The sequence below is a fragment of the Myotis lucifugus genome, unplaced genomic scaffold, assembly GCF_000147115.1.
Source record: "Myotis lucifugus unplaced genomic scaffold, Myoluc2.0 scaffold_1095, whole genome shotgun sequence".
Taxonomy (NCBI): Eukaryota; Metazoa; Chordata; class Mammalia; order Chiroptera; family Vespertilionidae; genus Myotis; species Myotis lucifugus.
This window is the reverse complement of record NW_005872143.1, coordinates 18691-44763: the sequence shown is the minus strand read 5'-3', so window position 1 is coordinate 44763 and position 26073 is coordinate 18691. Positions and strand designations below refer to the sequence as shown.

The 26073-nt window shown below is 46.1% G+C and overlaps 1 protein-coding gene across 6 annotated transcripts in view; it reads left to right on the top strand.

Moving 5' to 3' along the window:
- NCAPG2 (non-SMC condensin II complex subunit G2) overlaps positions 1-26073 on the top strand; it is a 66109-nt gene that overhangs the window by 24356 nt on the left and 15680 nt on the right. For 5 of the 6 annotated variants that reach the window (XM_023748029.1, XM_023748027.1, XM_023748030.1 and 2 more), the window contains 16 exons: positions 978-1072; positions 2477-2546; positions 4748-4834; positions 7370-7465; positions 8048-8173; positions 10213-10392; positions 11735-11887; positions 13319-13541; positions 13707-13810; positions 17337-17510; positions 19128-19198; positions 20287-20437; positions 20527-20703; positions 21465-21581; positions 21668-21808; positions 22236-22335. In XM_023748029.1, the coding sequence (XP_023603797.1) occupies positions 978-1072; positions 2477-2546; positions 4748-4834; positions 7370-7465; positions 8048-8173; positions 10213-10392; positions 11735-11887; positions 13319-13541; positions 13707-13810; positions 17337-17510; positions 19128-19198; positions 20287-20437; positions 20527-20703; positions 21465-21581; positions 21668-21808; positions 22236-22335 (2065 nt within the window). The remainder of the gene's footprint in view (positions 1-977; positions 1073-2476; positions 2547-4747; positions 4835-7369; positions 7466-8047; positions 8174-10212; positions 10393-11734; positions 11888-13318; positions 13542-13706; positions 13811-17336; positions 17511-19127; positions 19199-20286; positions 20438-20526; positions 20704-21464; positions 21582-21667; positions 21809-22235; positions 22336-26073) is intronic. The other variant, XM_023748028.1, reaches the window with a different exon arrangement.

The following is a 26073-nucleotide window of genomic DNA, read 5'->3' as shown; positions in this document are numbered from 1 at the left end:
GCAGCCTTTTGTGTGCCATCTAACTTGGGGACTGTGTTTATTTGAAAATTCTAGCTTAGCAGCTACTTAGCCTCTTAAATTTGTAAGTCCTCAGTTTTCTCGTTTATTAAAGATAAAATGGCTTGGCCAGTGTAGCTCAGTGGTTGAGTGTCGACCTATGAACCAGGAGGTCGTGGTTCAATTCCCAGTCGGGGCACATGCCCGGGCTATGGGCTTTGATCCCCAGTGTGGGGCATGCAGGAGGCAGCCGATCAATGATTCTCTTTCATCATTTGTTTTTTTTCTCTCTCTCCCTCTCCCTTCCTCTCTGAAATCACTAAAAATATATTAAAAAAAAAAAAAAAAGATGAGCCCTAACCGGTTTGGCTCAGTGGATAGAGCATCGGCCTGCGGACTGAAAGGTCCCAGGTTCGATTCCGGTCAAGGGCATGTACCTTGGTTGCAGGTACATCCCCATTTAGGGGGTGTGCAGGAGGCAGCTGATCGATGTTTCTCTCTCATTGATTTTCTCTCTATCCTTCTCCCTTCCTCTCTGTAAAAAATCAATAAAATATATTTTAAAAAAAGATGAAATGAACTAATATTCGATTCCATTCCCACCCCAAAATGGGAGATTTTGAACATTCTTTACTTTACGTTATGTGGACATCTGTGACAGCCAGGTGAGATGTGTATGGAATCCTTAGCTTACCTCAGAGCCCTGAGTTGCTGCCTGTCTGTCATCCTGCAGTTGAGTGAGGAAGGAGCTCAGTGATGCTGCTGCCACGGCGGTACTGCAGGGCTCCCTGTGCCATGCCCGCACCGGAGGGGCCGCTCTCCAGCACAGCTCCCGTCTGGGTTCCAAGTTCTAATTGCAGATGCTTCCTGGTTGGGAACAGCAAACTTAAATGTTATTAAACAATCAAAGAATTGTTCTTTACTTGCTGGGAACTTTTTATGTGGTTTCAAATTTATCATTATATCCTATTTTCTTGTAGGGAAGAAGATTTCTTAGTTCTCTCTTCAGTTGGAATACAAATTTTATTAAAATGATCCATGGAACCATTAAAAACCAGTTACAGGGATTACAGAAGTAAGTATTAAAGGTAATATTTTGTGCTCTCTTAATCTGGTTTTGAAAGTTTTGACCTGAGTTTTTAAAGTTATATTAATCTTTTGGAAACTGTAGAAGTTACCCCTTATTTATTACTAGAGGCCCAATGCACGAAATTCATGCAAGGGTAGGCCTTCCTTCCCCCAGCTGCTGGCACCAGCTTCTCTCTGGCACCCGGGACCTGGGCTTCCCTCGCAGCCCCGGCTTCATCCGGAAGGACATCTGGTTGAATTAGCATATTACGCTTTTATTATTACAGATGATTCGTTTTGTAACTAGGTGGTATTTTCCCCTGTACAGGAAATAATTCCTTTTTAGTAATGACTTAAAATTAAGATGTTAATTTGTGGTAGTTCTTTAAATAGTCAGATTATCCCCCAGTTAAATCTCAGCCTCAGTTACAGTAAAGCCTGTCTCACTAGCACATCTGCTACCATTTGAACGTCACGTCTGCTCCTCACTCACTAAGCACTGAGTTACATGGGGCGGAGCCCTGAAGGGAAGAGTGCTGAGACACAACCAGCCCCCCCCCCCCCCACACACACACACACACTAGTCGTTGCTCACGGTGAGGGCTGTTGTCTGCTGTCTGCGGCTGCAGAACCAGGAGCTGCTCTGTGCTGGGCGCTCAGTCTGCATTTCAGAATCAAACCCTCAGCCTCTAGAGTTGGCTTGCTGCTGCCGCCCCTCTGCCAAGCAGCAGTGTGAGTGCTGGGCTCCGACACACCTGACCCTCTCGCTGCTGAGCTCCTGCTGCTTCTCAGGACGCATTGCTTCCTCATTTCCAGAATTTTGGGTTGAACCAGTGGAGTCCTAATTATTCTCTAAAGCAGTGGTTCTCAACCTTCTGGCCCTTTAAATACAGTTCCTCATGTTGTGACCCAACCATAAAATTATTTTCGTTGCTACTTCCTAACTGTAATGTTGCTACTGTTATGAATCGTAATGTAAATATCTGATATGCAGGATGGTCTTAGGCAACCCCTGTGAAAGGGTCGTTCGACCCCCAGGTTGAGAACCGCTGCTCTAAAGTCATCTCTGGTATTTTAGGGAATTAGTAGCATAAAAGTTTTGAAAATTTTATGTAGTTTTAAATTTTATTTAGATTTAGAAATTTAGTTCTAGGCTTATGTTCCCATAGTTTCCCAGAAAACAGTCAAGTTCTGGGGGAGCCTTGATTGAGAAGGAAGAACATAGTTTGATACTAAACTCTCAAAACTCTCTTCTTTTTGTACTTACTGCTGTGGGTAGCTAACAACTCTCCACAGTGACTTCGCAAAGCACTCCCGCGCCAACGCTCTTCCCTGGGGCAGGAGAGTTCTAGAGCGATGCACATTAAAAGTGTAATTCTTTGCATTAATTTTTTTTTTATTTTTAAAATAGATCCTTGATGGTACACATTGCAGAAGTTTATTTCAGAGCTTGGAGAAAGGCTTCCGGGAAAATATTGGAGGTATTTTTATTTTATTAAATGTTAACACTTTGTTACGTTCTCCTTGGAAGAGTGATTCAAAGCCTGTGCTGGAAAAAATGAAAATCCTGTGCTGAGGCTCTGTCAGTATTGATAGTTTGGGCATATATTGGGTTAAACAAAACATTGTTACAATAAACTTACCTGTTTCTTTTTTCTGTTTTTAATGTGGCCACTAGAAAACTTAAAACTGCACTTATGTCTCACCTATTTCTGTTGGATAGTGCTGCGTGGGAACCTCAGCCACTTGTTTTAGTTGCATTATTTTCCAGAATTTAAAGATATTCATTTTGAATATGGCTCACCTTTAACGACTGTATAATATCTATATTATGAAGGTATGGTGATATAATTCATAATCACAATTAAGTATTCAAAAATACCAAAAAGTATCAGTCTTATATCCTTTATATTTTTCTCATACTAGGTTCTCAAATGTGTTTTCTTTTCCTCTGAGAGTAAAGTTTTTGCTTTAAGTAAAAAAGGGGTCTTTCCTTTGGAGGAATGGACCCTGAGTTAGTGGGTGGGGGGCCGGTTTGCAGGCAGACAGGGAGGGTGCCTGATGCTTGGAGTTGATTTCTGTCTACTCTGCTCTGTGCCTGCTTATGCTCGGTTTATGTGACTCACCAACTTCTACTTCTAGAAAACAAAAGATTATTAACTTCTGGAATAGTTTTATAGCATAATTTTTTGGAGAAAGGACAAAACCAGGGCATTGTTATGCATTTTTTGCATTGTTTTATTACCACATGAAACTTACAGGAAGGAATATTTGTCCCCTTTTTCTCCAGTAATGGTTTAAAACATAGAAATTTATAATTAAGAACTTAATTGTTTGACTAGGTCTGTGCCAAATTAGTACCGGATAGTTCTGTTTCTGCCCTTCCCCTCTCCCTCCAAGTTTTTAAAGCAAATTCCAGACATTCATTTCTTGTCTGTTCTTCACTATCCCTGTCTAGATAGGTTTATATGGTGCCATTGTCGCATGCAACAAAATTAACAATTCCTGAGGAGTCTTAGAAATAATTAAGCCATATTTAAATTTATCAGCTTTGTTTTAAAAATGTCTTTAAAAATTATGTTATAACGTTTCCATTTTTTAATTGATTTTTTTAAAGAGAGGAAGGGAGAGTGAGAGCAAAACATTGATGTGAGGGAGAAACATCGATCAGTTTCCTCCTGTATGCACCCTGATGGGGTATTAAACCCACAACCTAGTATGTGCCCTGACTGGGAATCGAGCCCATCACCTTCTGGTGTATGGGACAACATTCTAACCAATGGAGCCACACTGGCCAGGGCCCAAAAATGTCTTTTTACAGTTTTTTCTTTTTTGCTCCAGCAAGTCTCCCAATGGCATTTGCTGGTTGTGTCATTTCACTCTCTGAGAGCATTGTTCCCCCCCCCCCCCCCTTTCATCTGTTTGATCCTGTGCCATTGGTATATTGGAGAAACCCGGTCACATTCTGGTTGTTGGCTCTAAAAGCCCAGAGCCCGGGAGGTGGAGCCAGGGATCTCCTATGTCATCACAAGTCGGCAGTGAGTGGTTGGTTCCCACTTATGACTGAGATTTGTTAGTGGCTTCAGGTGAGGAAATAGTTTCAAAGATGATGGAGAAGAGGTTAATACTAGCAGGAGGCTTCCCTTATATCTTTCCTGAAGCCATGGCATTTGGAGGACCAGGGCTGCTCCTGGCATCTGGCCTTGCCTCAGTCTCCCCACTGGGGATCCTTGGTGCCCTGGCCTCCCAGGAGCTTCCCACAGCCCGTCTTGCCCGGCCCCTCCCTGTAGCAGCTCCGAAAGACCTTGTTTCAGTCCCTTTGGAATCCGTCCATCCCTTAGAGGTAGGTCAGTGTCGTTTGGGAGGTCCTTGGAAAAAATCCAGCCCTCTGAGGTTATCAGGACGACTCAGATGAGGGCTCCCAGCCTCACTCAGTCTCCGAGCCTGCTGGCTTGAACTGCCATTCATCACAAGTTAGTATGTCATCAGATAAGATCGAGGAAGCTAAGTGTTCTCTGGTGAAAATTAGAGAGAGGTGTCCACTTAAAACAGACGCTCTGATGGAAGGAGCCAGGTTCCTTCCTCGTGAGATGGAAGTTTGTGCTGGCACTGCTGCTCTGCCGGTCCTGCTGTCTGTCTGGAAACGCACACTCCGTGTCACTCCATCCGCTTGTTGTTCCAGACGATCGAAAGTGACTGCATCCAGGACTTCATGTACCACGGGATCCACCTCCCGCGGAGGTCTCCAGTGCACTCCCGAGTGCGAGAGGTGAGCAGGCCCTGACGCGTCCACTGTCTCGCTCTTTCCTTTTGAGATCACTGTTTTTGTTAAGTTTAAAGCTGAAGTTAAGCCTTGGTGGCTATCAGTTCTAGGGGATTTTTCAGAATCTCGATATTGGTATTTGGCAGTTGTATCCTGCCACCAAAGCTCTAATTAGTGAAGCAAAGCAATACTGTTATGGTGTCAGAACTTAATGAAGCCACCTTAATTAAATTCTTTGACATAAATATGTCCAGAATCATCACTTTCTAATTTCCACTGCTGCTTTTTTTCCAGAACAGATGATAGTTGAGACTAATTTTATTATTTACTTTCATACATTTATATTTCCATTTTGGTATTCTGCAGACCATATGGGATAGTGTTTTGTTAGTTTCTCTTGGTAAGATTTTGTTTTTAAAAAGTCATCTCAGAATTTATATCTGAATTTTATCTTTATACTGGAGGCCCAGTGCACGAATTTGTGCATGGGTGGGGTCCCTCAGCCTGGCGATTGGGGCCGATTGGGCTGTCTCGCCCAGTCCGGGGGGAGGGACCGTGGGAGGTTGGCTGTGGGAGCACACTGACCATCCAGCCGGCCGGGGGAGGGACCGCAGGAGGTTGGCTGTGGGAGCGCATTGACCACAAGGGAGCAGCTCCTGCATTGAGCGTCTGCCCCCTGGTGGTCAGTGTGCGTCATAGCGACCGGTCAACCAGTTGTTCGGTCCCTTAGGCTTTTATATATATAGATTGTCAATGGTGTGACTGAGTAAGGCTTGCTTGTCAGTGCCCTTGCCACACTGGTAGGTGCCTGGTGATGGTTGGACTCTGGTGGGAGGGCTGAGTCCCCTTTGTTATGTTGATCAGCTGTTGCTTTTGGCACCGAGTGTCAAGAAGCTAAGTGGAAAAGGTGGACTCTTTCCTTTGTGAACAGTGAAGCTGCAGTTGTTTGTAGAATGTCAGTATACTAATTATAGAATGTTTGAATGGGTAAGGAAACATTTCTTTACGTTATTGATGATTTAGTTTGAGTTATCCAAAGATAAAGAGCCCAGAGATAACCCCCTGTCCACCCCCATCCCAGTGTGGTTCATTCAGGTGTGATCACACGTGTAGTTTGGTGTCTCAGGTTCTGTTTAGTCATAGGAGTGGCATCATGTTAAACTACAGATTTGTGACGTGGGTGCCTCACACTCTTGGAACCAAATGACTAAAGACTCCTTTTCATATCTGTTTTTCCTGCTGTGGTCTCTGAGTAATTAAAATATTATGAGTGTAGATAAATTTATGGGAAAATGCACAGAAAGAATTAAAAGGAAGAATATTAGATTTTCCTTTTCAAATGAAATACATTCCTGGACTCTAAGTAATTGTTCTTGCTGCTTATAACACATAGTTTCTTCTTAAAATTCTTTTTTGGATAAACACTATATTTATATGATAAATTATTTTATCGATATGTCAAAAGAATCTTTGGGAAATGCTTCGGAAGTCTTCAGAAAGTAAAAGTCCCCGTATTAATGATGAAAGTCTTCTAAAACTGCATAATAGCAATGGTTGGTCAACTTTGAATATACTAAAACCGACTGAATCGAACACTTTAAAAGAGTGACTTTTTTGGTATATGAATTATCTCAATAAATCTGTTTACAAATGTTTCTGTGAACAAGTATACCTTGATACCAAAACTTGATAATATTGTATACAAAAACAGACTATAGACTCATATCACTTATGACATCAATAAAAACTAAGTAAAGATGAGCAATCAGAAAAATTAATCTTTAGACTGTAGTTCTTTTAGGGTAAAGATGAGTCAAGTTCACTTAAAGCACAGGCTGTTTTATAGCCTATTTATTTTTCACTTTTTACCTATGTAATCAATCCCCTAGAGTTGTGAATTAAGGAAGTGAGGCAGACTTGATTGTTGTTGGGGACAGGAGTCTGTGAGGAGTGGCAGAAACGCCCTAGCCAGGTGGCTCAGTTGGTTGGAGCGTTGTCCCTTATACCAAAAGGTCGCAGGTTTGATTCCCAGTTGGGGCACATACCTAGGTTTTGAGTTTGATCCCTGGTTGAAGTGTTTACTGGGGCAGCTAATCCATGTTTTTCTCTCCCTTCTCGCTAAAATCAGTAAACATATCCTCCGGTGAGGATTTAAAAAAAAAAAAAGTGGCAGGAAGATTCTGGCTGGGAAAGAAGGGAGCAGAAAAGAAAGGAAGAGAAGCTCAAAGAGCAGTTGTTGCTGGTTGTTCAGAAGCACTTGGTATGTGAGCTAAGTTCATGCTGTGCAGGACCACTGAGCAGTGACACTCACTTGGAGGGACAGGTGGGCCTGTGCTGGGAGTCCAGCAAGGCTCTTAGACCCGAGCAGAGCTGTAGCCAGTCCATCTTTACCTGGCACGCTGTGGAGACCACGTGGCCTGACACTTTTCTGTTTTATCCGAAAGGTGATGAGGTTTGTGGCTGTTGGTGGGCCTTGCTCTGTCCTTGTGCTGTGGGTTTCCTTCACATGTGGTGCTTTGTGTTCTTCTTTCTTGGCTCCAGGTGCTGAGTTACTTTCACCATCAGAAGAGAGTTCGGCAAGGTGTGGAGGAGATGCTCTACCGACTGTACAAGCCCATCCTCTGGAGAGGCCTGAAGGTGCACATGCCGGCTGTCTGTCGTGCTTAGACACACTCATTCCAAACCGCGGAAGGGCAGTAGAAGCAGGCCTGGGCTGGGAGCCTCGTGACATTTTGGGATGAATGTTTTATTCTTTTATTAAATCAGACTGATCTGAGTTGGTTTAGTGCTGACCACACAGTTGGGGAGGGGAGGAGGGGCTGTGCTCAGTAAACCAGCAGAGGTAGGGGGGTCTGCAGAGCTGGGCAGGGTGTCCTGGTTCCTCAAGACCCCCTGCTGAGACTGGGCGCCAGGATGACAGCACTGGGAGCATTCCAGTCACAGGATTGCAGCACAGGGGAGTTTTGGGGTGGGATGTGATGTCAGTGTGTCTTAGTGATGCAAGGTGGGCTTTGAGCAAGGAAGCAGTCTTCCATCTGTCAGCACTGAGCTGCGCTTGGCTGAACCTAAGGAAGGTCTCAGTGCGGTCTGTTTAAATTGTCTTTAATTCGTAAGTCAGTCTGTGCTGAGATGCCAGGACCTTTACTCAGACTCTCCACTGACGCCTTCTAATGCCGTCCTCTCTGTGGGCCCTGACACACTCTTCCTTCATTATTCCAGGCCAGAAACTCTGAAGTTCGCTCAAATGCTGCCCTGTTGTTCGTTGAAGCATTTCCTATTAGGGATCCAAACTTCAATGCCATTGAAATGGACAGTGAAATTCAGAAACAGTTTGAAGAGCTCTATGTACGTATTCATGCAGTCAAGCTCCTTATCACTTCAGCTCTGTCTGGCCTGGTGTGCGTCCCGGCTGTCCCCTGCATCTGCCTGTCCCTCCCCTGCCCCCCTGCCCCTCCATGGCAAGCTTTCCAGATGTTGACATTCTTCAAGGAAATCCATTCTCTCCCCGGTGACATTGTGGGTCCATAGTGCCCTTTTCTCTTCCTCTTCATCTCCTTTGGAACATTTAATTATTGCTTCATATAATTTTAAATGTTTTAAGTGTATTCTTATCTCTCCAGCAGAGAAGTAGTATATCATAGGGGTTAAAACACCCCCAGGTTTGACTCCACCTGTGTAACTTTGGGTGACACTTTTCTGTCTTTTCCCCTGTGAATTGTGGGTGGGGATACTGCCTACTGTGGAGTTGTGGGTCGTGTGTCTAAGGCAAACCTACAGGTAGTGCCTGTTGCAGTTGTTTTTCCAGGTGACTGGGTTTTCAAATGAGGCGTTAGGACGTGAGGTGTGACATTGTTTCCTGGGTGCTGTGGCTCTTCCTCTCCTTGCTGCAAAGTGCTGCCCCTGCTCAGTTCTCCACACTTCCGCACGCGCAGGTTCCTAACACAAGTAAAAACATTAGTTTCCTAGTTAGTAGAAGAAAATTATAGGCAGAAATAGAAAAAAAAAAAGCCATGATAATGATGGTTACCCATGGCACTCTTAAATACTTAATTTTGTTTGTTTTCTGACTAATTATGAAAAATCTCAGACAGAAAGTTGAAATTATAGCCCTAGCTGGGTTGGCTCAGTGGATAGAGCTGTGGCCTGCAGACTGAAGGGTCCCAGTCAAGGGCACATGCCCAGGTTTCGGGCTTGATTCCTAGTGTGAAGCATGCAGGAGGTAGCTGATCAATGATTCTCTCATTGATCTTTTTTTTTAAATATGTTTTTTTATTTATTTCAGAGAGGAAGGGAGATATAGAAACATCAATGATGAGAGAGAATCATTGATCAGCTGCCTCCTGCACGCCCCCGACTGGGGATCAAGCCTGCCACCCGGGCATGTGCCCTTAACTGGAATTGAACCCGGGATCCTTCAGTCCGCAGGCGGATGTTCTATCCACTGAGCCAAACGAGCCAGAGCTCATCATTTATCTTTCTCTCCTCCCTTCCTCTCTGAAATAAATAAAAATATATTTAAAAGAAAGCTGAAATTATAATAGGATGTCCCTCTCCAGAAATCTCTCCTCTCTTTTTAAGAAAAGTACATTTCTATTGATTTCAGAGAGGAAGGGAGGGAGAGAGAGAGAAACATCAGTGATGAGGGAGAATCATTGGTCGGCTGCCTCCTGTATGCCTGCAACCCAGGCCCAGGAAGTGAACCATGACCTCCTGGTGCATAGGTCGATGCTCAACCACTGAGCAATGCCAGCCGGGCTCTCTCTTTTTTTCCTTGCTATTTTTTTGTTGTTGAAGATGCCAAATTAATTCATTTGTTCCCCAGAGTCCTGGTTTTACAGAACCCATCCCTACAGTGTCATTGGTGTGTTCCTCTGCCCTCTGTCTTTCCTGTGAATTGGTAGTTAAGTTTAGAGTTGAGGAGTCATGGTTTTGTGGGTTTTGCTGGTTGTGTTGGATTCTCCAGGTGCTCTCGTGTATTTCCATCAGATACGTAGGACCATTGTCTGGATTGAGTCATTGCAAGCAAAATGACTTTATTTTGGGCTCAGTGCATTTCAACACTTGGAGAACTCGGGAGCAGTTTGCATAGGCAGTGTCTAATAGACTGGTGCTCAGGACAGTGCTCTCAACAGTGGAGCAGCCTTGGAGGCCCTACGTCAGCCACATCCTGTGGGCGGGATTGTCAAATCAGGCCCCATGAGGGCTGCAGTCGTCAGCTGTGGAAATGACACTTGACCAAAGATTGTGGGTCTGCATGACCCGTAGTTCTGTAACTTGGAACATTGGGTGAGTTGTGAGTGTCCAAAGTGCTTATGTGTAAAGCAGATGTTGATAGAAAGGGAACTGATTTAAGATTTTTAAGCTGTTTTCCCTCCTACTTCTAGAGCCTTTTAGAAGATCCGTATCCAATGGTCCGTTCCGCAGGGATCCTTGGTGTTTGTAAGATAACTTCCAGATACTGGGAGATGATGCCTCCGACAATTCTCATTGACCTCCTGAAGAAAGTGACCGGGGACCTGGCGTTCGATGCAAGCTCGGCCGATGTGCGCTGTTCTGTCTTTAAGGTAAGATTTTAAGTTATATAAGCAATGTTTATTTATTGTAGGATAGTTAGAAAATACAGAGGGAAACATCTTAAAATATAAACATCATAATATCACTATTGACATTTTTTTTTTGTATGTCCAAGGTAAGGTTTTACCAACCAAATTATCTACTTGAAATAGTCTTTCTTCAATGTGTGTGTGTGGGGGGGGGGGGGGGGGGGGGGGGACCGCACTTTAAAAAAGGAACTGGATGGACTTTAAAAATTTTAAAGTAAACATTAAAATTGACCCTTTAAAAAAATCTTTATTGTTGAAAGTATTACATATGTCCCCTTTTCCCCCCATTGACCTCTTCTAACCCCCCTCCCCCTCTGCCCCAGGCCCTCACCACCCTATTACGTGTGCCCATGGGTTAGCACAGTGATTCCCAAAGTGGGCGCTACCGCCCCCCGGTGGGCGCTGCAGTGACCCAGGGGGGCGGTGATGGCCACAGGTGCATTTGGGGGCGATGAATAACTGCTATTAAAATTTTAAAAAAATTAATTTCCAGGGGCTGAGTAATATTTTTTCTGGAAAGGGGGCGGTAGGCCAAATAAGTTTGGGAACCACTGGGTTAGCATATATGCATGCAAGTTCTTTGGTTCATCTCTTCCCACCCACCCTCTCTGCCTTTTTGATATCTAGTATATACTTTTCATAAGAATCTACAAAACTGTCCTTCCTCCATCACGCAGTCACAGTAGTTACTAGGACATGTCCATCCGTTTCATCTGTAGTCCCACCCACTGTCTCCGAGAATTCCTTTGGAGCAAATCCCAGACATTGCATAATCTCATCTGTAAATATTTACCTATGACCTTTAAAATATAGATGTCTTTTAAAATAAGAAACCCATTTTCCTAATAACTGAAAAGAGAAGGTGGCAGGGCGTATCAGTCTTCCGACAAGTCGGTGCCTGGACTGAGCTTGGGCAGGTCACTTGGCCTCTATCTGAGGAGCTTGGGTCCTGCAGGGTGGAGTCAGGAGGTGCAGAGAAGGTGAGAGCTGTTGGCATAGATGAAGGACTCTATGGTCTAAGCTTTGGACACCGCTCCACCAGCAGTGGTGCTGTGTTTCTTTAACTCAGAAGGTTATTTTAAAGCTACTCTAATCTTGTTTGGGTGAAACAGTGGAGGAATAATGGTCAGCCTTTGAAACCATACTAATTCATTCAAAGTGTGTGTTAACGTGAAACCGTTTAAGAAAGTGTTATTTTCTACAGATGTGTTTACTTATTTCACCAGTGGACCCAGATGTTTTCTCACCTGAACCTTTTTAGTTTATGTTCTAATTTGAATCTTGTCTTTCTCCTTTCTTGCAGTGTCTACCGATAATTTTGGATAACAAATTAAGCCACCCATTATTAGAGCAGCTTTTGCCAGCACTAAAATACAGTCTCCACGACAATTCGGAGAAAGTGAGAGTGGCTTTCGTGGAAATGCTGTTGAAAGTTAAAGCCGTAAGGGCTGCCAAGGTGGGGTAAATAGGGTTTTTCTTATTTAAGACATGAAGTAAATAAGTACATTTGTTTTCATCCACAAAAAGACAAAATTCAGCGTTTGGCTAAATGTTAGTTATATGGGTCGTCATTATTGTTTGGTGTTATCTGTGAGTTTTTCCTTCCACACAATGGTTCTCTGAAATTTACTTTCAAAAAGGCTGTTTCCACAGCATTGGGGAAAGAGCTCACACGCCCATCCGTGCAGGGTCCGCTGCACAGCCCTGCGGTGCGCTCGTGCAATGACATAATGCTGTGTGACCGTGAAAGGAACAACTTACACAGAAACAACTCTAAGATAGAAGAGTAAAAGCAAGCGTAGGAGCCAGCTGTTTGAAATGGGGAACATTCAGCATTACAGCCCATATTTGCTCAGATACAAATAAAACACCCTGGGAGAGTCAGGACGTTAGTGACAGCTGCCTGCGAGCAGGGATTGGGTGTCTTGGGATGGGGATCTGGGAAGGCCTTGTCACTGCTTAGGGTGTGTATTTATGCTTTTCAAATTTTGACCTGAATATTTTTATGTTTTAAAAAATAGTATATTTTATATGACCTGCATAGTAAGAATACCTACATCATCCCCATTCTCACTACCTTGGTACTTGTGCTGCAAATCAGTTGATGGTGTGGTCTGTTTCTGGACTTGCTCTGTCTAGCCTTCCTGCTGTCCGTGCTGGGCCGGGGCCACACAGGCCTGGGTGCTGAGGGCCCTGAGTCTGGTGTGTGAACCCCTCGCCTCCTCCTTCAGAGCCCTCTGCGGCTTGGGCCCTCTGCATGTCCATGACAATTTTAGAATCAGCATGTCAGTTTCAACAAAGTGGGGTGCAGTTTTGATTGGCTTTGTTCTAACAGCCTGTTAAAACGAGATTCTGAGTCTGAAAGGGAAGTGTTTGGCTTAGTGTTGTTTGAGCTGTAAATCTGCTTGCACAGGATTCTGGAGGTGATGGCTGGGAGGAATAGAGAGGGCAGTTGTTTCTGCTTTACTAGTGAGTCTCCCCACAAGAAGGGGAAAGACCAGTAAGACAGAAAGAAGGCCTGGGACCGGAGTCTGGGCTTTGTCTTAATGAGGTGCTTCTTTTGTCTTGATCTTAGCTGGCTCTTAGAGGGAAGGCAGAGAGTGGCTTAGTGGTGAGGTCTCTGAAAGGTTTGTTCTTGAAAATCAAGGTCAGAGATTGATGGGCCTGTGGAGAAGCAGCTAACAGGAATGGGTGATTGTCACCCAGTGGAATGGTGGGCAGCATGCCGCTGTCTGCTGCAGGTGGTGCTGGCACAGGCGCGGGTCTCCTGCACCCAGCGTTGGAGGAACAACATCTAATTTCTTTTTTGTTATGCTCTGGAAATTTTGTTTAAAATGTTACGGTGACAGGAACCATTGACAGGTTCCCGCTTGGTGCTTTCACACAGTTTTGGAAGATCTGCCCCATGGAGCATATTTTGGTTCGTCTGGAATCAGATTCCAGGCCTGTGTGTCGGCGCCTGGTGAGCCTCATCTTTAACTCTTTCCTGCCCGTGAACCTCCCGGAGGAGGTGTGGTGTGAGCGCTGCGTCACGCTGCTGCAGATGAACCATGCTGCTGCCAGGAGGTTCTACCAGCACGCCCATGAGCACACCGCCTGCACCAACATAGGTATGCACGCCAAGGAGCCTGGCAGTAAGCTCTGTGCTTGAATGCATTGCTGAATGGTTTCCCTTGGATGGCACTTGTAGTTATTTGGGATTATATTTTACTATTAAAAGGCAATTTTGTTGAAGAAACATGTGAACAAACTATTGGTTATATTCAACATTATAGCAAAGCTGATTCATGTGATTCGCCATTGCTTAAATGCCTGCATCCGGAAGGCAGTCCGAGAGTACCAGGAGGAGGACGAGGAGAGGGAGAAGGAGAACGTGAGTGTAAGTAGGACACGGGGCCTCGAGCCCTGGGCCATGTTACCCCTCGTTTCCATGGGCTGTGATGTGAGTGTCCGGGCCCAGCACAGGCCACCCCAAAAGATCCCAGTGGCTAAAGTTAGGAATCCAGGGCCAAAAGCCTTGATAAACAAACCATGTTACCCCTTTATCAGTTACCACCCAAGTCCTAACTTGTTTATGTTTCTCACTAATTAGCACCCAAACCTAAGTGTCTTTGTCCTGTCAGTTCTTCACAAATATATTGTTTCTTTGTCTAAAAAGTATAGAAAGCTGCTGGTTCATCATTTTAAAGAGACTCTGTTGTGCACACATATTAAGTTAATCTGGTTTTAGATTAGTTTATTATTTGTCCAGGAGTGGGGGAATTCTTCCCAATCCCCAACTTTAGGAACATTTTGTCTATTCTTTTAGTATTGATATTTCAGCTAATTATTTTGGAGGATCATAATGTTTTTGAAAGAATTGTTGTACATCCTTTGTAGTTCATTGTGGAATTTGTGTAGGAGTTAATGCAGAGGAAATTTATTACTAGTAACACCCCGTCCTAGATTTTCTTCGCCTTAAGCTTCTCTGTATATTTTTCTGTCTGGGGGTGGCATATGCATACTGTATTTTAGTTAGGTGGTAGAGCTCTTAACCTCTGCTGTAAGATGCTACTGAAAACATTATGGGGTCGAATCTCTAGGACTCAGTTTTATTTAGAATTCTCTTAAATAATTTATCAGAAGTGATTTAACCCTGACCAGTGTGGCTCAGTTGGTTGGACATTGTCCTGTGCACCAGAAGGTTGCTGGTTTGATTCCTTGTGTGGGCACATGCCCTGGCCGTGGGCTCGATCCCCGGTACGGGGCATGCAGGAGGCAGCCAGCTGATTGATGTCTCTCATACAGATGTCTCCATCCCTCCCTGTCTTCTTTTTCCGTCTCTCTCCCTCTCCCTCTCTAAAATCAATTAAAACATTTTTTTTAAGTAATTTATCAAAGAGATTGTTTGGCTGCTATTTCTTCAGAGCATAAGAAGAGAATGTTTAGGGCTTGGACACACTACTTGTCGGCACTGTCTTAAGCTTGTAACCAAACTTGCGTGCTCACAGACATTGAAAGTAAAATCTTAGGGCAGTTTTGTGGTGCTCGTCTAGGTTAGAAGACTCGCCTTGATAAGGAAGACACCAAAGATAGTTTACACTGTTGCTGCAACATGGAACTGTGTGCTGGCCCGAGGCGAGCCCTGGCGCCGGTCCGTCTTGCCTCGCTCCTGCCCTGTGTCCACTCTGATACAGGCTGACAGGTTGCTCAGGGCTCCAGTGTGGCTTTGCTTAGTCCTTGGTCTCAGGCTGTCCAGCTACATGTCAGAAGGAGAGTACTGCTCACACAGGTGCCCCCGGACTCAGGCCTGTGTGGCACCTTCCCACCAGCCTTGTCCCTGCCCCAGTCAGGGCCCGCAGGTGTGGGACAGAGAGAAGAGGGCATGAGACAGGGGGGCTGCATCTCATCGGAACAGCTGGCCTGAGGAGCGGCTGCATCAGCTCACAGGCCTTTTCAGCCTGGATTTGGGAAACCCTCAGCTGAGAGCATTCAGAACTGGCCCTGCTTTGTGTTCTGTTGGGATTTGAGTTCCTCTCTTTAGGGCTTTTCCCTCCATGTATGGATTGGGTGGGCAGGATTCTTCTGGAAAGTGATTCTATCGCTGCTAATCTTCAGAAACCTTAGCTGAAGATGCCAGGACAGTGAGCACCCCATCTGCAGGGCGGGGGCTGCCATGTGTAGGTGGGCACCGTGAGGGGCATGAGCAGGTGTGTGCTGCGGAGTGCCAGGGCTTCTGGGCCAGCCTCAGACTCGTGCTGATGGTAGGGATGGTTTTGCAAAAGACAAAAGCGTATTTTATGAGGTAATAATAGTTGAGACTGTTACGTTTTTTAAATATTGAAAGAATCCTCCAGGCTCATTATTAAAAATTTAGACGTTAATGAGAGCTTGCATTTTGTAATATTTTAGATCATTTTCTGTACCATCAGAAAACACAAGGGTTTAGAAATAAGTAGTTCCATTGTGAACTATGCTAGAAAAGAAATATAATTTGTCACATACATATTCTAAAAATATAAGGCTGAAAGCAAAAGTTTTTGAAGCTTTTACTTTTCCTCTTTGCTGTCTATGAAAAATCAAAGCTATTTCTGCTAAAATACAAAGTTGGCTTCTTCTTTTTTAAAAAATATATATTTTATTGATTTACAGAGAGGAAGGGAGAGGGATAGAGAGTTAGAAACATCGATCAGCTGCCTCCCTCACACCCCCCACTAGGGATGTGCCTGCAACCCAGGTACATGCCCTTGACCGGAATCGAACCCGGGACCCTTCAGTCCGCAGGCCGACGCTCTATTCACTGAGCCAAACCGATTAGGGCAACTTCCTCTTTAATGAGATCTCACTTGGGAACTTAGCACATTTTTGTAAGAAGTGATGGTTTCTGTGAGGCACCCGTGATAAGGCTGCAGAGCAGTAAAACATAGAATTAAATACAGAATGAAGTTTTGTTAATTTGTTATTTGTATTGTTCTCATAGTAGGCTTTGGTAGTTTTATTGCTTTTTAAATGTGACTGGCCATACCTCATTCAGAGTATTAAGTGCCCATTGAAAAATGTCACTATATAGAAACGACTTTTGTCCTTTCTGTGCACCCTCATTCATCAAGCTTACTTTCCGTCATACTTCAGTAGAGAGCACAGCAGTACCAACACCTGCAGTGAGTCCGCCGTGGCCTCTCCTGTTCCTGCAGGTTCTCCAGCTGTCTGCTGCGGCCACCACAGGACTTGGTCCGTGTGTCTGCCGGGTGCATATGTGCAGCTTGAGGCGATGGCAGGGGAGAATTTATTAGAGCCTTTGTGGTTCAGGCCCATATTCAGACGATAAACAGCAGCCATTATGGCTTGCTGCCAGCCTAAGTTGGGAAATGTCAATGCGTATATTAATTTAGAAACAAGTTGAGGAAACCCATGAGGAGCGGGGTCGGCGTCACACCTTCCAGCCTGTAGAATGGGCAGCTCGTCCCTGAGTTTTAGTGTAATCGCATTGAGTAATCAGGTTTTACACCTCCCCACACGCAGAGTCTGTTCACGTCGAGGTTTGTGATGAGAAGTGACATCCTTTAACAAACCAAAAGGTACAGTAAAAGAAAAAGCATGCTTTTTACTAGTGTGTTATGTCCGTAGGTGATGACAATAGGTTATACATTTTGAGGATTTATAATTCATGTAAATTGTTTATTGAAAGGATATAGGGTTAACGTAGAATGAGTTATTTCTTGGGTGGGCTTTTAGAAACCAATTTACTTCTGAGAGATTCTCAAATACAGAATAAACTCTTTTTCAATAGACATGAAAATAGACTTGATATTCTTTACATTTCTGCTTTCGTTCTAGAATTCTGAAGGGTGCTTTCAGAGACAGTGCTATTATCTTAGTAGTTGTTATGATTTGATTCTTTCACAGTAAAATTATTTGCATCTTAGGTTCTGGATAAAACCCTGTCAGTCAGCGATGCTGCATCCATGGCAGGTTTGCTAGAAATCATCGTGATTCTCTGGAAAAGCATTCACAGAAGTATGGAGAAGAGCAAAGAGGCCAGGCTCTACACCATTGACAAGTTTGCCTCTGTGCTCCCTGAGTACCTGAAAGTGTTTCAGGTGAGATTGCCACCTGTAAGCAAGCGTATTGAGGTGACAGTGGAGCAGAATTAGCAGAAGTGCTCGACACGTCTGCTTCGCCCTGGCGCCTCGTCTGTAGCAGGAGGGGCTCAGCCAGTTCTTACCTGGCAGGGGGGTTGGCCACTAGCCTTCTGGGGGTGGAGGCCACATGCCTTTCAGCTTCATGTCCCCAGCACGCAGGGGAATGTCAAGGGTAAGCACTCGATTTTTCTGTCTCTGCTGGTCTGTGGCACTCCTTTAGAATCCAGTTTGCTTTGCAGGGAATTGAGAAGGAGGAGTTTGTGAACATGAAGGTGCGGTAGCACCTAGGCTGTGTGGGCAGCTTCCAGCATTTGATGCCGCACGAAAAGCAAATGGGAAGTGTTTGAGTTGTGTCTGTTATCGGGGCAGAGAGAACCAGGGGTTGTCATTACTTCTGTTTGGGTGAAGGAAGCCTTCTCATTCCTTGACTTTTTAATTTACTTCTGAAGGGAGTTCATATTCAAAAACAAATGAAAATAAGATCAATAGTTAAAAATGCAAATTATCCCCAATTATAAAGAGAGCACAGTCTGAGTGACGAAAGATCATAGGTCTTGGGAACCCCATTCTCTTGGAAAATGTACTCTTGGCTCATCTGTGAGCTGTTTCTGTGACTGACACGCCTCTGAAAGGCAAACTGTCCTGTCCATGAAAGCCAGCAGCCTAGGCTGCCAAAGCTACCAGCACATTTAAAAGTTCAAGTAATTCCGTTGTCCTGAGACACCAGCATTATCTCAAGAATCTCAGAAGATAAACACAGACACCCAGAGGACCCTGGATGAGGTGGCAGCAGTGTGGCTGGGGTGCCTGGGAGCCCAAGGAGGCAGTTAATTAATTCCCTTTATTCCAAGTGATGGCGGCAAGAGAGCTTCTCTACCTGCAGGAGCTCAGAGGACCCGTGGCCCCTGCAGGGAGTGAGTCAAGGGCGTTTTGTGTTGTGTTCTGCCGCCGTGGGCAGATAGCAGTGGCGTCGTAAGTGCTCGGTGGTGCAGGCGCTGCAGAAGTCTGATGTGTTTGCCGCATCAGCTCTCCCCACGCCTTTCCCATTAGCTGGCGGAGTCTGATTGGGAGGGATTAGGTGTTGGGAGGCAGCTCCAGCAAACTCTTTTCCACATTTCCCATCACACTATCTCGTCTTCCTACAGAGACTCTGGGTATTTTATTTAAAAATTTTCTCTAGTTTCATTCTCTTGAGTTTTATGTTCAAGATACCAAGCGTATTCAGATAACTTTTTTTTCCTTTTATCAGCAATGTTTTTACAGCAAAAAATTTTGTTATTCTGGTTACTGATGTAGCCCCAGGTTCTAGATTGTTGCCTGGTACACAGTAGGTGCTTAATAAATATCTGCAAAAAATGAATACATTACAGAGCAGTGAAGTGTTGTGTGCACTTTGAAAATTGTTGTCAAACATGAGGCTTTCCAGAAGCTGTAAGTTCCCGCATTGCGCATGGCCAGAATTACCTGTGTAGTTCCTGCTGAGCCACTTTGAAAATAGGAAGTTAAATGGGGAGCTTTCAGAACATTGTGGTGTTTAAATACCCTTTCGCTTTGTCTTCCTTTTTGTGCTTTTAGGATGACCGCTGCAAGATCCCTCTCTTCATGCTGATGTCCTTCATGCCGCCTTCCTCCGTGTCTGCCTTCAGGTACTCTGCTCAGGGCAGCAGTGCAGGGGGAGCCCCACATCACTGTGCTTGTTGTCACTGACACTCAGCAGGCTGCCCCCCATCAGCTGTGACTTCTCAGATGCTGCTGCTCGCTGTGCAGGGGAACAGGGGGCAGCTTCCCGGGGCTCTCGCGTTGTCCAGGAACCCGTGGTGACTGCGCAGAGCTAAAGCCTCTGAGCCTCTGAGCCCGAGTCGGGCACTTGTCAAGCCCGACATGCTGAGACGCTAGAGCTGCGCTGTTGTCCATGGTGACGCGTTGGCCAGTGTGGCTGCAACATGGGGAGCATGGCCTCGGGCACTGTGCTGTGCTGCAGACCCACATGGACGCCGCGCCTCGGTGTGAGAAGGATGTAAATGTCTCTTCAGTAGTTTCCTTTATTATATCTTTAAATGATGTTGTGGGGAGATTGGATACATTATTGAAATTAATTTTACCTGTTCCTCTTTTTTATTTTTAATGTGGTGACTACAAAATTTAAATGACTGACGTAGGGGCCTGTTTTTGTGTCTCACGTTTTATTTTTTATTTGATAGTGTTGGTTATTAGCTCAGTAAAAATTACTCGTTTTTATTCATATTTATGATACAATTAATATTTTGATGCTAAGCAAGCATCGTTACCCCCAAATTTGGAATCTGCTCTGGAGTCTGATGGAGATAACAGGGAAACGGAGGGTGGGTTTATGTGGCATGTCAGGGAGGACTTGACCCTGAACCTGGCGGCACTGACGCTCCTCTTCCTAAAGCTGCTTCCAGTTGTCCTCGCCTTTTTTTTTTTTTAAATATATTTTATTGATTTTTTACAGAGAAGAAGGGAGAGGGATAGAGAGTTAGAAATATCGATGGGAGAGAAACATCGATCAGCTGCCTCCTGCACACCCCCTACTGGCGATGTGCCTGCAACCAAGGTACATGCCCTTGACTGGACTCGAACCTGGGACCCTTCAGTCCACAAGCCGATGCTCTATCCACTGAGCCAAACCGGTTAGGGCTGTCCTCGCCTTTTAGACAAGCGGGAGATTGCTGTGGAAGCGTTTGGTCTGATTTTGTGTATGTGATATGTTCAGCTGCAGTGTGATTTCGACATTGAGAAACCAAGAGGAGGGGGCTGCGGAGAGGAGCTACTGCACGCTGCTGGACTGTCTCTGCTCCTGGGGACACGTGGGGCACATTCTGGAACTCATCTGCGACTGGCTGCCAGAGGAGCCCCCCCAGGGATCCCGTCTCTTTAGATCTGCTGGCGAGGGCGACTGTCAGAGCGGACGCTCTCCTGGGACAAGTGTGTCAGTTTGTTGCTCTCCTTCTCTCAGACTAGCTCGGCATCTAAGCGGAAGGTGCAAATCCACGCCCCACGCCCCTTGAAGCCTGAGCTGGCATTGGTTTACGTAGAGTACTTGCTGACCCACCCGAAGAACCGAGAGTGCCTGCTCGCTGCGCCCCGGAAGAAACTAAGCCACCTTTTGAAAGCACTTGCAATGTCCAAGGTAACTTTATAGAACAGATACAGACCTGTGAGAGTTAGTGACGCGCGTACGAGCAGGAGTGACAAAGTCAGGTCTAAATGTTCGTATTTATGTGGAAGTTTTCCCAGCTGAGAAGGAGTGGGGAGCTGTCTAGTCCCCCCTCAGTGTGCAGACAAGGACATGAGGCGTGGGTGACTGACAGGCTTAGGAGGCGGGACTGCCCGTGGGTTCCAGGAAAAGTAGGGGAGTGTCCCCGGCACAAGTGACAAGTGGCTCTACCCCCATGACAGGCTGGAGGGACGTCCCTTCCCTCTGTGTTGCTGCCGCCAAACAGGGCCCTGCTCCTGTTAGGTGCACTGTCGGGGAGTCCAGCCTGAGGTCCCACCCTGCCCGAGGAGGAGAGCCATGTTCCCAGGGAACTGCTTTTCTCTTTCTTTTCTGTGTTGGTTGGTCTGTCTTGACAGGGCTATCTTTGCCCCTCACAGAGGGCAGGTCAGAATTTACCCCGGGGCAAAGGCTTCACCAGGCTTAAGCAAGAACTTACAAGTGATGTTCCTGTCCCCTAGTGGGAGACTGCAGGGGCAGAGGGAGGGAAGACTACATTTCTTGGACAGTTTTGCTGAGTTGCAGAGTCACCTCTGCTGCTCAGGCTCCCTCTCCTGGTGCAGTTATGTCAGGTGCTTCCCACCATCCTCCGTGCGTCCTCGCCACGCGTCCTCGCCATGCACGGTGTGGTGGCGACTTGTCAGTGGGAACATGCCCACAGGCATCTTATTTTGCAGGTGGATCTGGAATCAATTCTGCAGCCGCCTGGTGGGAAAGCTGAGCACTTCAGTGAAACAGCTGCCCTGCGAGCCTTCAGCCTGCACTGTCGGCTGAGCATCCACCTTCAGCACAAGGTGTGTCCCGTCTCCACCCCGGGCCAGAGCAAGAAGCACCTGGCCCAAGCCGCCCGTCACTAGGTTATCTTTTTGTCGTTGGACAGTTCTGCACAGAAGGAAAGGTTTACCTGTCTACTTTGGAAGACACCGGGTTTTGGTTAGAAAGCAAGGTCTTATCTTTTATTCATGATCAAGAGGAAGACTATCTGAAACGCCATCGGCTTATTTATCAGCAGATCATCCAGGTTAGCATTCTTCACACAGCCTTCCTCCTTCCGGGCCTGTCAGGTGCTTCAGGATTACGTTTCCTGTTTTCAAGCGGTAACTTGAGATGGGGGTGTTGCTCTCAATACTTATGTTGGCCTTTGAATGTCTACAGTTTATTCTTTTCAAAGCATAAACGCTGCATAATTTTAATGTAATTTTATGCATTACATGTGATAGGTGTTTACTAATGTTTATGGCATTACATAAAATGTAATTAGATTTCCTATGGAAACATGAGAGTTAATGTATCTTTATGGCAGTTCCTTTATGAAACATCTTTGGAGATGCCTGCTGTATGTGCTAACTGGCAGCCCATCCGCTGTGGGGAGCTTTGTGGGCTGGGCTACCTCTTTGCTTTCTCTGGACTTTGTTGGTGAGTCACGTCTGCACATCTGTCTCTTACAGACCTACCTGAGTGTGGGCAAAGATGTGGTGATGGTCGGCCTTGGCGATGGCAAGTTTCAGATACAGCTTTTACATTGGAGTCTCAGGATCATGCACACAGGTACCGCCATTCCGTAAAGGACTGGTTGGGACAGTTAATCAAAACCCGTCCCTCTCCCCCCGCCTCACTGTGCTGGTCAGGGCTGTGGCTTTAAACAGACAGATACAGAACACGAACGAGCTCACACCAAAAAAGGGATTTACAGGCTGATGCAACCAGGGAGTTCAGAGGTGTTTTTAGCGTCAGACGTCAGTAACTCCAGTGTTTCTGACGAGGTCTTGGGGGAGTCTCCTGGCTGGGTTTGCCCATTGTTGGGTGGCTTTGCTGTGTGTGGCTGGGCATTGGCCTGGCCGCCAAGCCGTCTGCTCCTCCCTGTTCTCCAAGGCAAGGTCACAGAGTGCTCGTCATCTGCCCGGCCACATGGGGCTGTGAGTCGGTTGTTTCATGCCCCCCAGGACCACTGGGAAGTCACCGTTTCCCCAGGGACTGGTGCACCTAGGAACGTATACCCACACTGGCTATGTACTCAGTACTAAGTGAAGTGTGTTCAGTGGATGAACGAGGGGCCAGCCATCTGGGCCTGGGCCTAGCGATGGTCTGGGTCATTCGCCTGTGGGTTCCAGGGCCGAATTCTCACAGCCCCGTCACCTTATAGCGGGAGGAGTGGGGCTGTGGTCAGAGTCAGGTTCAGGGGAGTGCTACTGGGCTGTGACCCCCACCCCACAGCCTGGGGAGCCACGTCCTGTGTGGACTGGCTGTGAACTTCTCCCTGTGCACCGATGCTACACATGCTTCCTCCTGAGATCTGTGGAAACTTGGGAATTGGCTTCTCAGTTTCTCTAAGCCTAAGTATTGCTGGAAATAGAGAAATGAGATTATCATGTAACAAATTCAATATTGTGTTTTGAAAATTAGATTCAGTGAGTCTGTAACTCAGTCGACATTAGCTGCATGAGTCTTGACCCCATGCTGCGGACCCTGTCCTGCAGGGCCTTGTCCTCGTGCCTCCGCCACTGAGGTTGATGCTCGAGCTGCGAGGCCACTCTGCTGTTCCAAGCATGTTTCCTTAGATGAACCTGAATGACAGAGTATACATTGTGTGTTTAAAATAGCCAAACTTAAAGACTAAATATTAAGTAGGACAAATATTATTGCTTTTAAGTTTAAAATTTCTTTTGTTGATTTGAGAGAGAGAGAGAGAAACATGGATCTGAGAAAGAAACATTAATCGGCTGCCTTGCACATGCACCCAGTATGGGATCGAACCCGAAACCTGGTATGTGCCCTGACTGAAATCGAACCCACCACCTTGTAGTGTACAGGATGACTCTCCAACTAACTGAGCCATCTGGCCAGGGCCAAATGTTATTGCTTCTAAAGTTTGGGTGTTTTTTTTTTCTTTTTTTAATCCTTTATAACTCGTATTTTCTATTGTGAAAATAGCATTTTAACCTTATGCTTAATCATTGAAACACTAAAAAAAAAATTTACATTTTTCAAACTTTTTTTTCACTTAGGAATTATTTTAAAGCACTGAATCTATTTTTAGTATTCTAAAATTTACTTTTCCGAGGCATTAACAAGAATTTTAGGCTGTGTATAAAGAGTAATTACAGGTAAATAGTAGGTACATTATAATCAAGGCACTTATCAAATTGTCTTTGTTCTTTTTAAGTTTCAATAAAGGTCAGTTCTATATTTTTTTTAATAAAGAACTTTAGATCCTCCAGTGTTGCCAGTTTCACCATGAAGAGGTGTGTATTCCCCCAAACAAAGCCCTAGTTTAGCGATTTTCAAATGGTGTACCAAAATAATTTTTAGAACATGACTATTAAGTCAGGGGCACTGACCTCTTTTCCCTTAGATTGTCAAATAAAAAAAAAAAATGACAACAGCCAACACAACAATAGACATCTAGTGTGAATTAATAAAAATTATACCTATTTTTATTTTTGATGGGCAAGAAAACCATATTTTTTGGTGTGCCGCAGAATTTTAGTAATTATTTTGTGTGCCAGGGGATGCAAAAGGTTGAAAATCGCTGCTCTGAGCTACTGATGTGACTTCTGATCAACTGAAATGGTATTTGTACTTGAGCAAAGATTCTTACTTATCAGGATTGCCCAGAGGTGAGTCAGCTCTGTGGTGATTCCTGCAGTCCTGTCACAAGTGGAACTGTGCTGAGCAGTTTAGCTGTTCACTGAATTAATGAAATATTTTAATTAAAAAAAAAAAAGGCACCCGCCTGGCCGGTGTGGTTCACTGGTTGAGTGTTGACCCATGAAGCAGGAGGTCACGGTTCAAAAATTACCTGTTGGGGCACATGCCCGGGTTGCGGGCTCAATCCCCATATCAGGGCATGCAGGAGGCAGCTGATCAATGATTCTCATCACTGAAGTTTCTATCCCTCTCTCCCTCTCCCTTCCTCTCTCTGAAATCAATTTAAAAAAAACAAAAACAAACATTTAAAAAAAGACACCAGTCACCCAAATATCCTAATATATAAAATCCCTGGGTCCGTCACGACCGGAGGCTCGACCAACCGGAAGTCAGTCCTGCAGTCAGCACTGGGTTGCTGTGGCGACCCAGCTCTGACTGCTGGGGCTGCAGGCACAGTGACCCAGCACTGACTGCTGAGGGGGCTGTTAATCAAGCCCGGAGAGAGGCCTGAAGAGAGAAGCTGGGACTGATCCGTAGCCTCTGTGGCAGCTATTGATCAGCACTTGCCTCTCTCCAGCAGCTGCGCCTCCATTTCTCTCCAGGCCTTCACCAGGGCTGCTGATCAGCCCCGCCTTTTTTATCAGGCCCTGTTGATAGGCCCAGAGATGCTGACTGGCATAGAAACCGACCAATCAGAACCAAATCTGGGTGAGATATGAGGAGCCAATGGCTGCCTAGGAGGCAGAGCTTTTGACGCTGACTGGCATAGAAACCTACCAATCAGAACCTAATCTGGGTGAACTGTGAGGAGCCAATGGCTGCCTAGGAGGCAGAGCTTTTGACGCTGACTGGTATAGAAACCGACCAGTCATAACCAAATTGGCCAGCAGAGGAGGGCAGTTGGGGGTGAGATTAGGCCGGCAGGAGAGGGCAGTTGGGGGCGAGATCAGGCTGGCAGGGGAGGGCAGTTGGGGGCAAGATCAGGCCGGCAGGGGAGAGCAGTTGGGGCAAGATCAGGCCGGCAGGGGAGGGCCGTTGGCAAAATCAGGCCAGCAGGGGAGGGCAGTTGGGGGCAAAATCAGGCCAGCAGGGGAGGGCAGTTGGGGGGGACCGGGCCAGCAGGAGAGGGCAGTTGGGGGGGACCAGGCCTGCAGGGAAGGGCAGTTGGGGGCCATCAGGCTGGCAGGGGAGGGCAGTTGGGGGGGACCGGGCCAGCAGGAGAGGGCAGTTGGGAGGGACCAGGCCTGCAGGGAAGGGCAGTTGGGGGCCATCAGGCTGGCAGGGGAGGGCAGTTGGGGGGGACCAGGCTTGCAGGGGAGGGCAGTTGGGGGTAACCAGACTGGCAGGGGAGGGTAGTTAGGTGCCATCAGGCCAGCAGGGGAGGGCAGTTGGGGGCGAGATCAGGCTGGCAGGGGAGGGTAATTGGGGGTGAGATCAGGCTGGCAGCAGAGGGCAGTTGGGGGCAAGATCAGACTGGCAGGGGAGGGCAGTTAGGAGCGATCAGGCTGGCAAGAGAGCAGTTAGGTGTTAATCAGGCTGGCAGGGGAGCGGGTTAGGGAGGTGATCAGGTTGGCAGGCAGAAGCGGTTAGGGGCTATCAAGCAGGCAGGGCAGGCGAGCAGTTAGGAGCCAGCAGTCC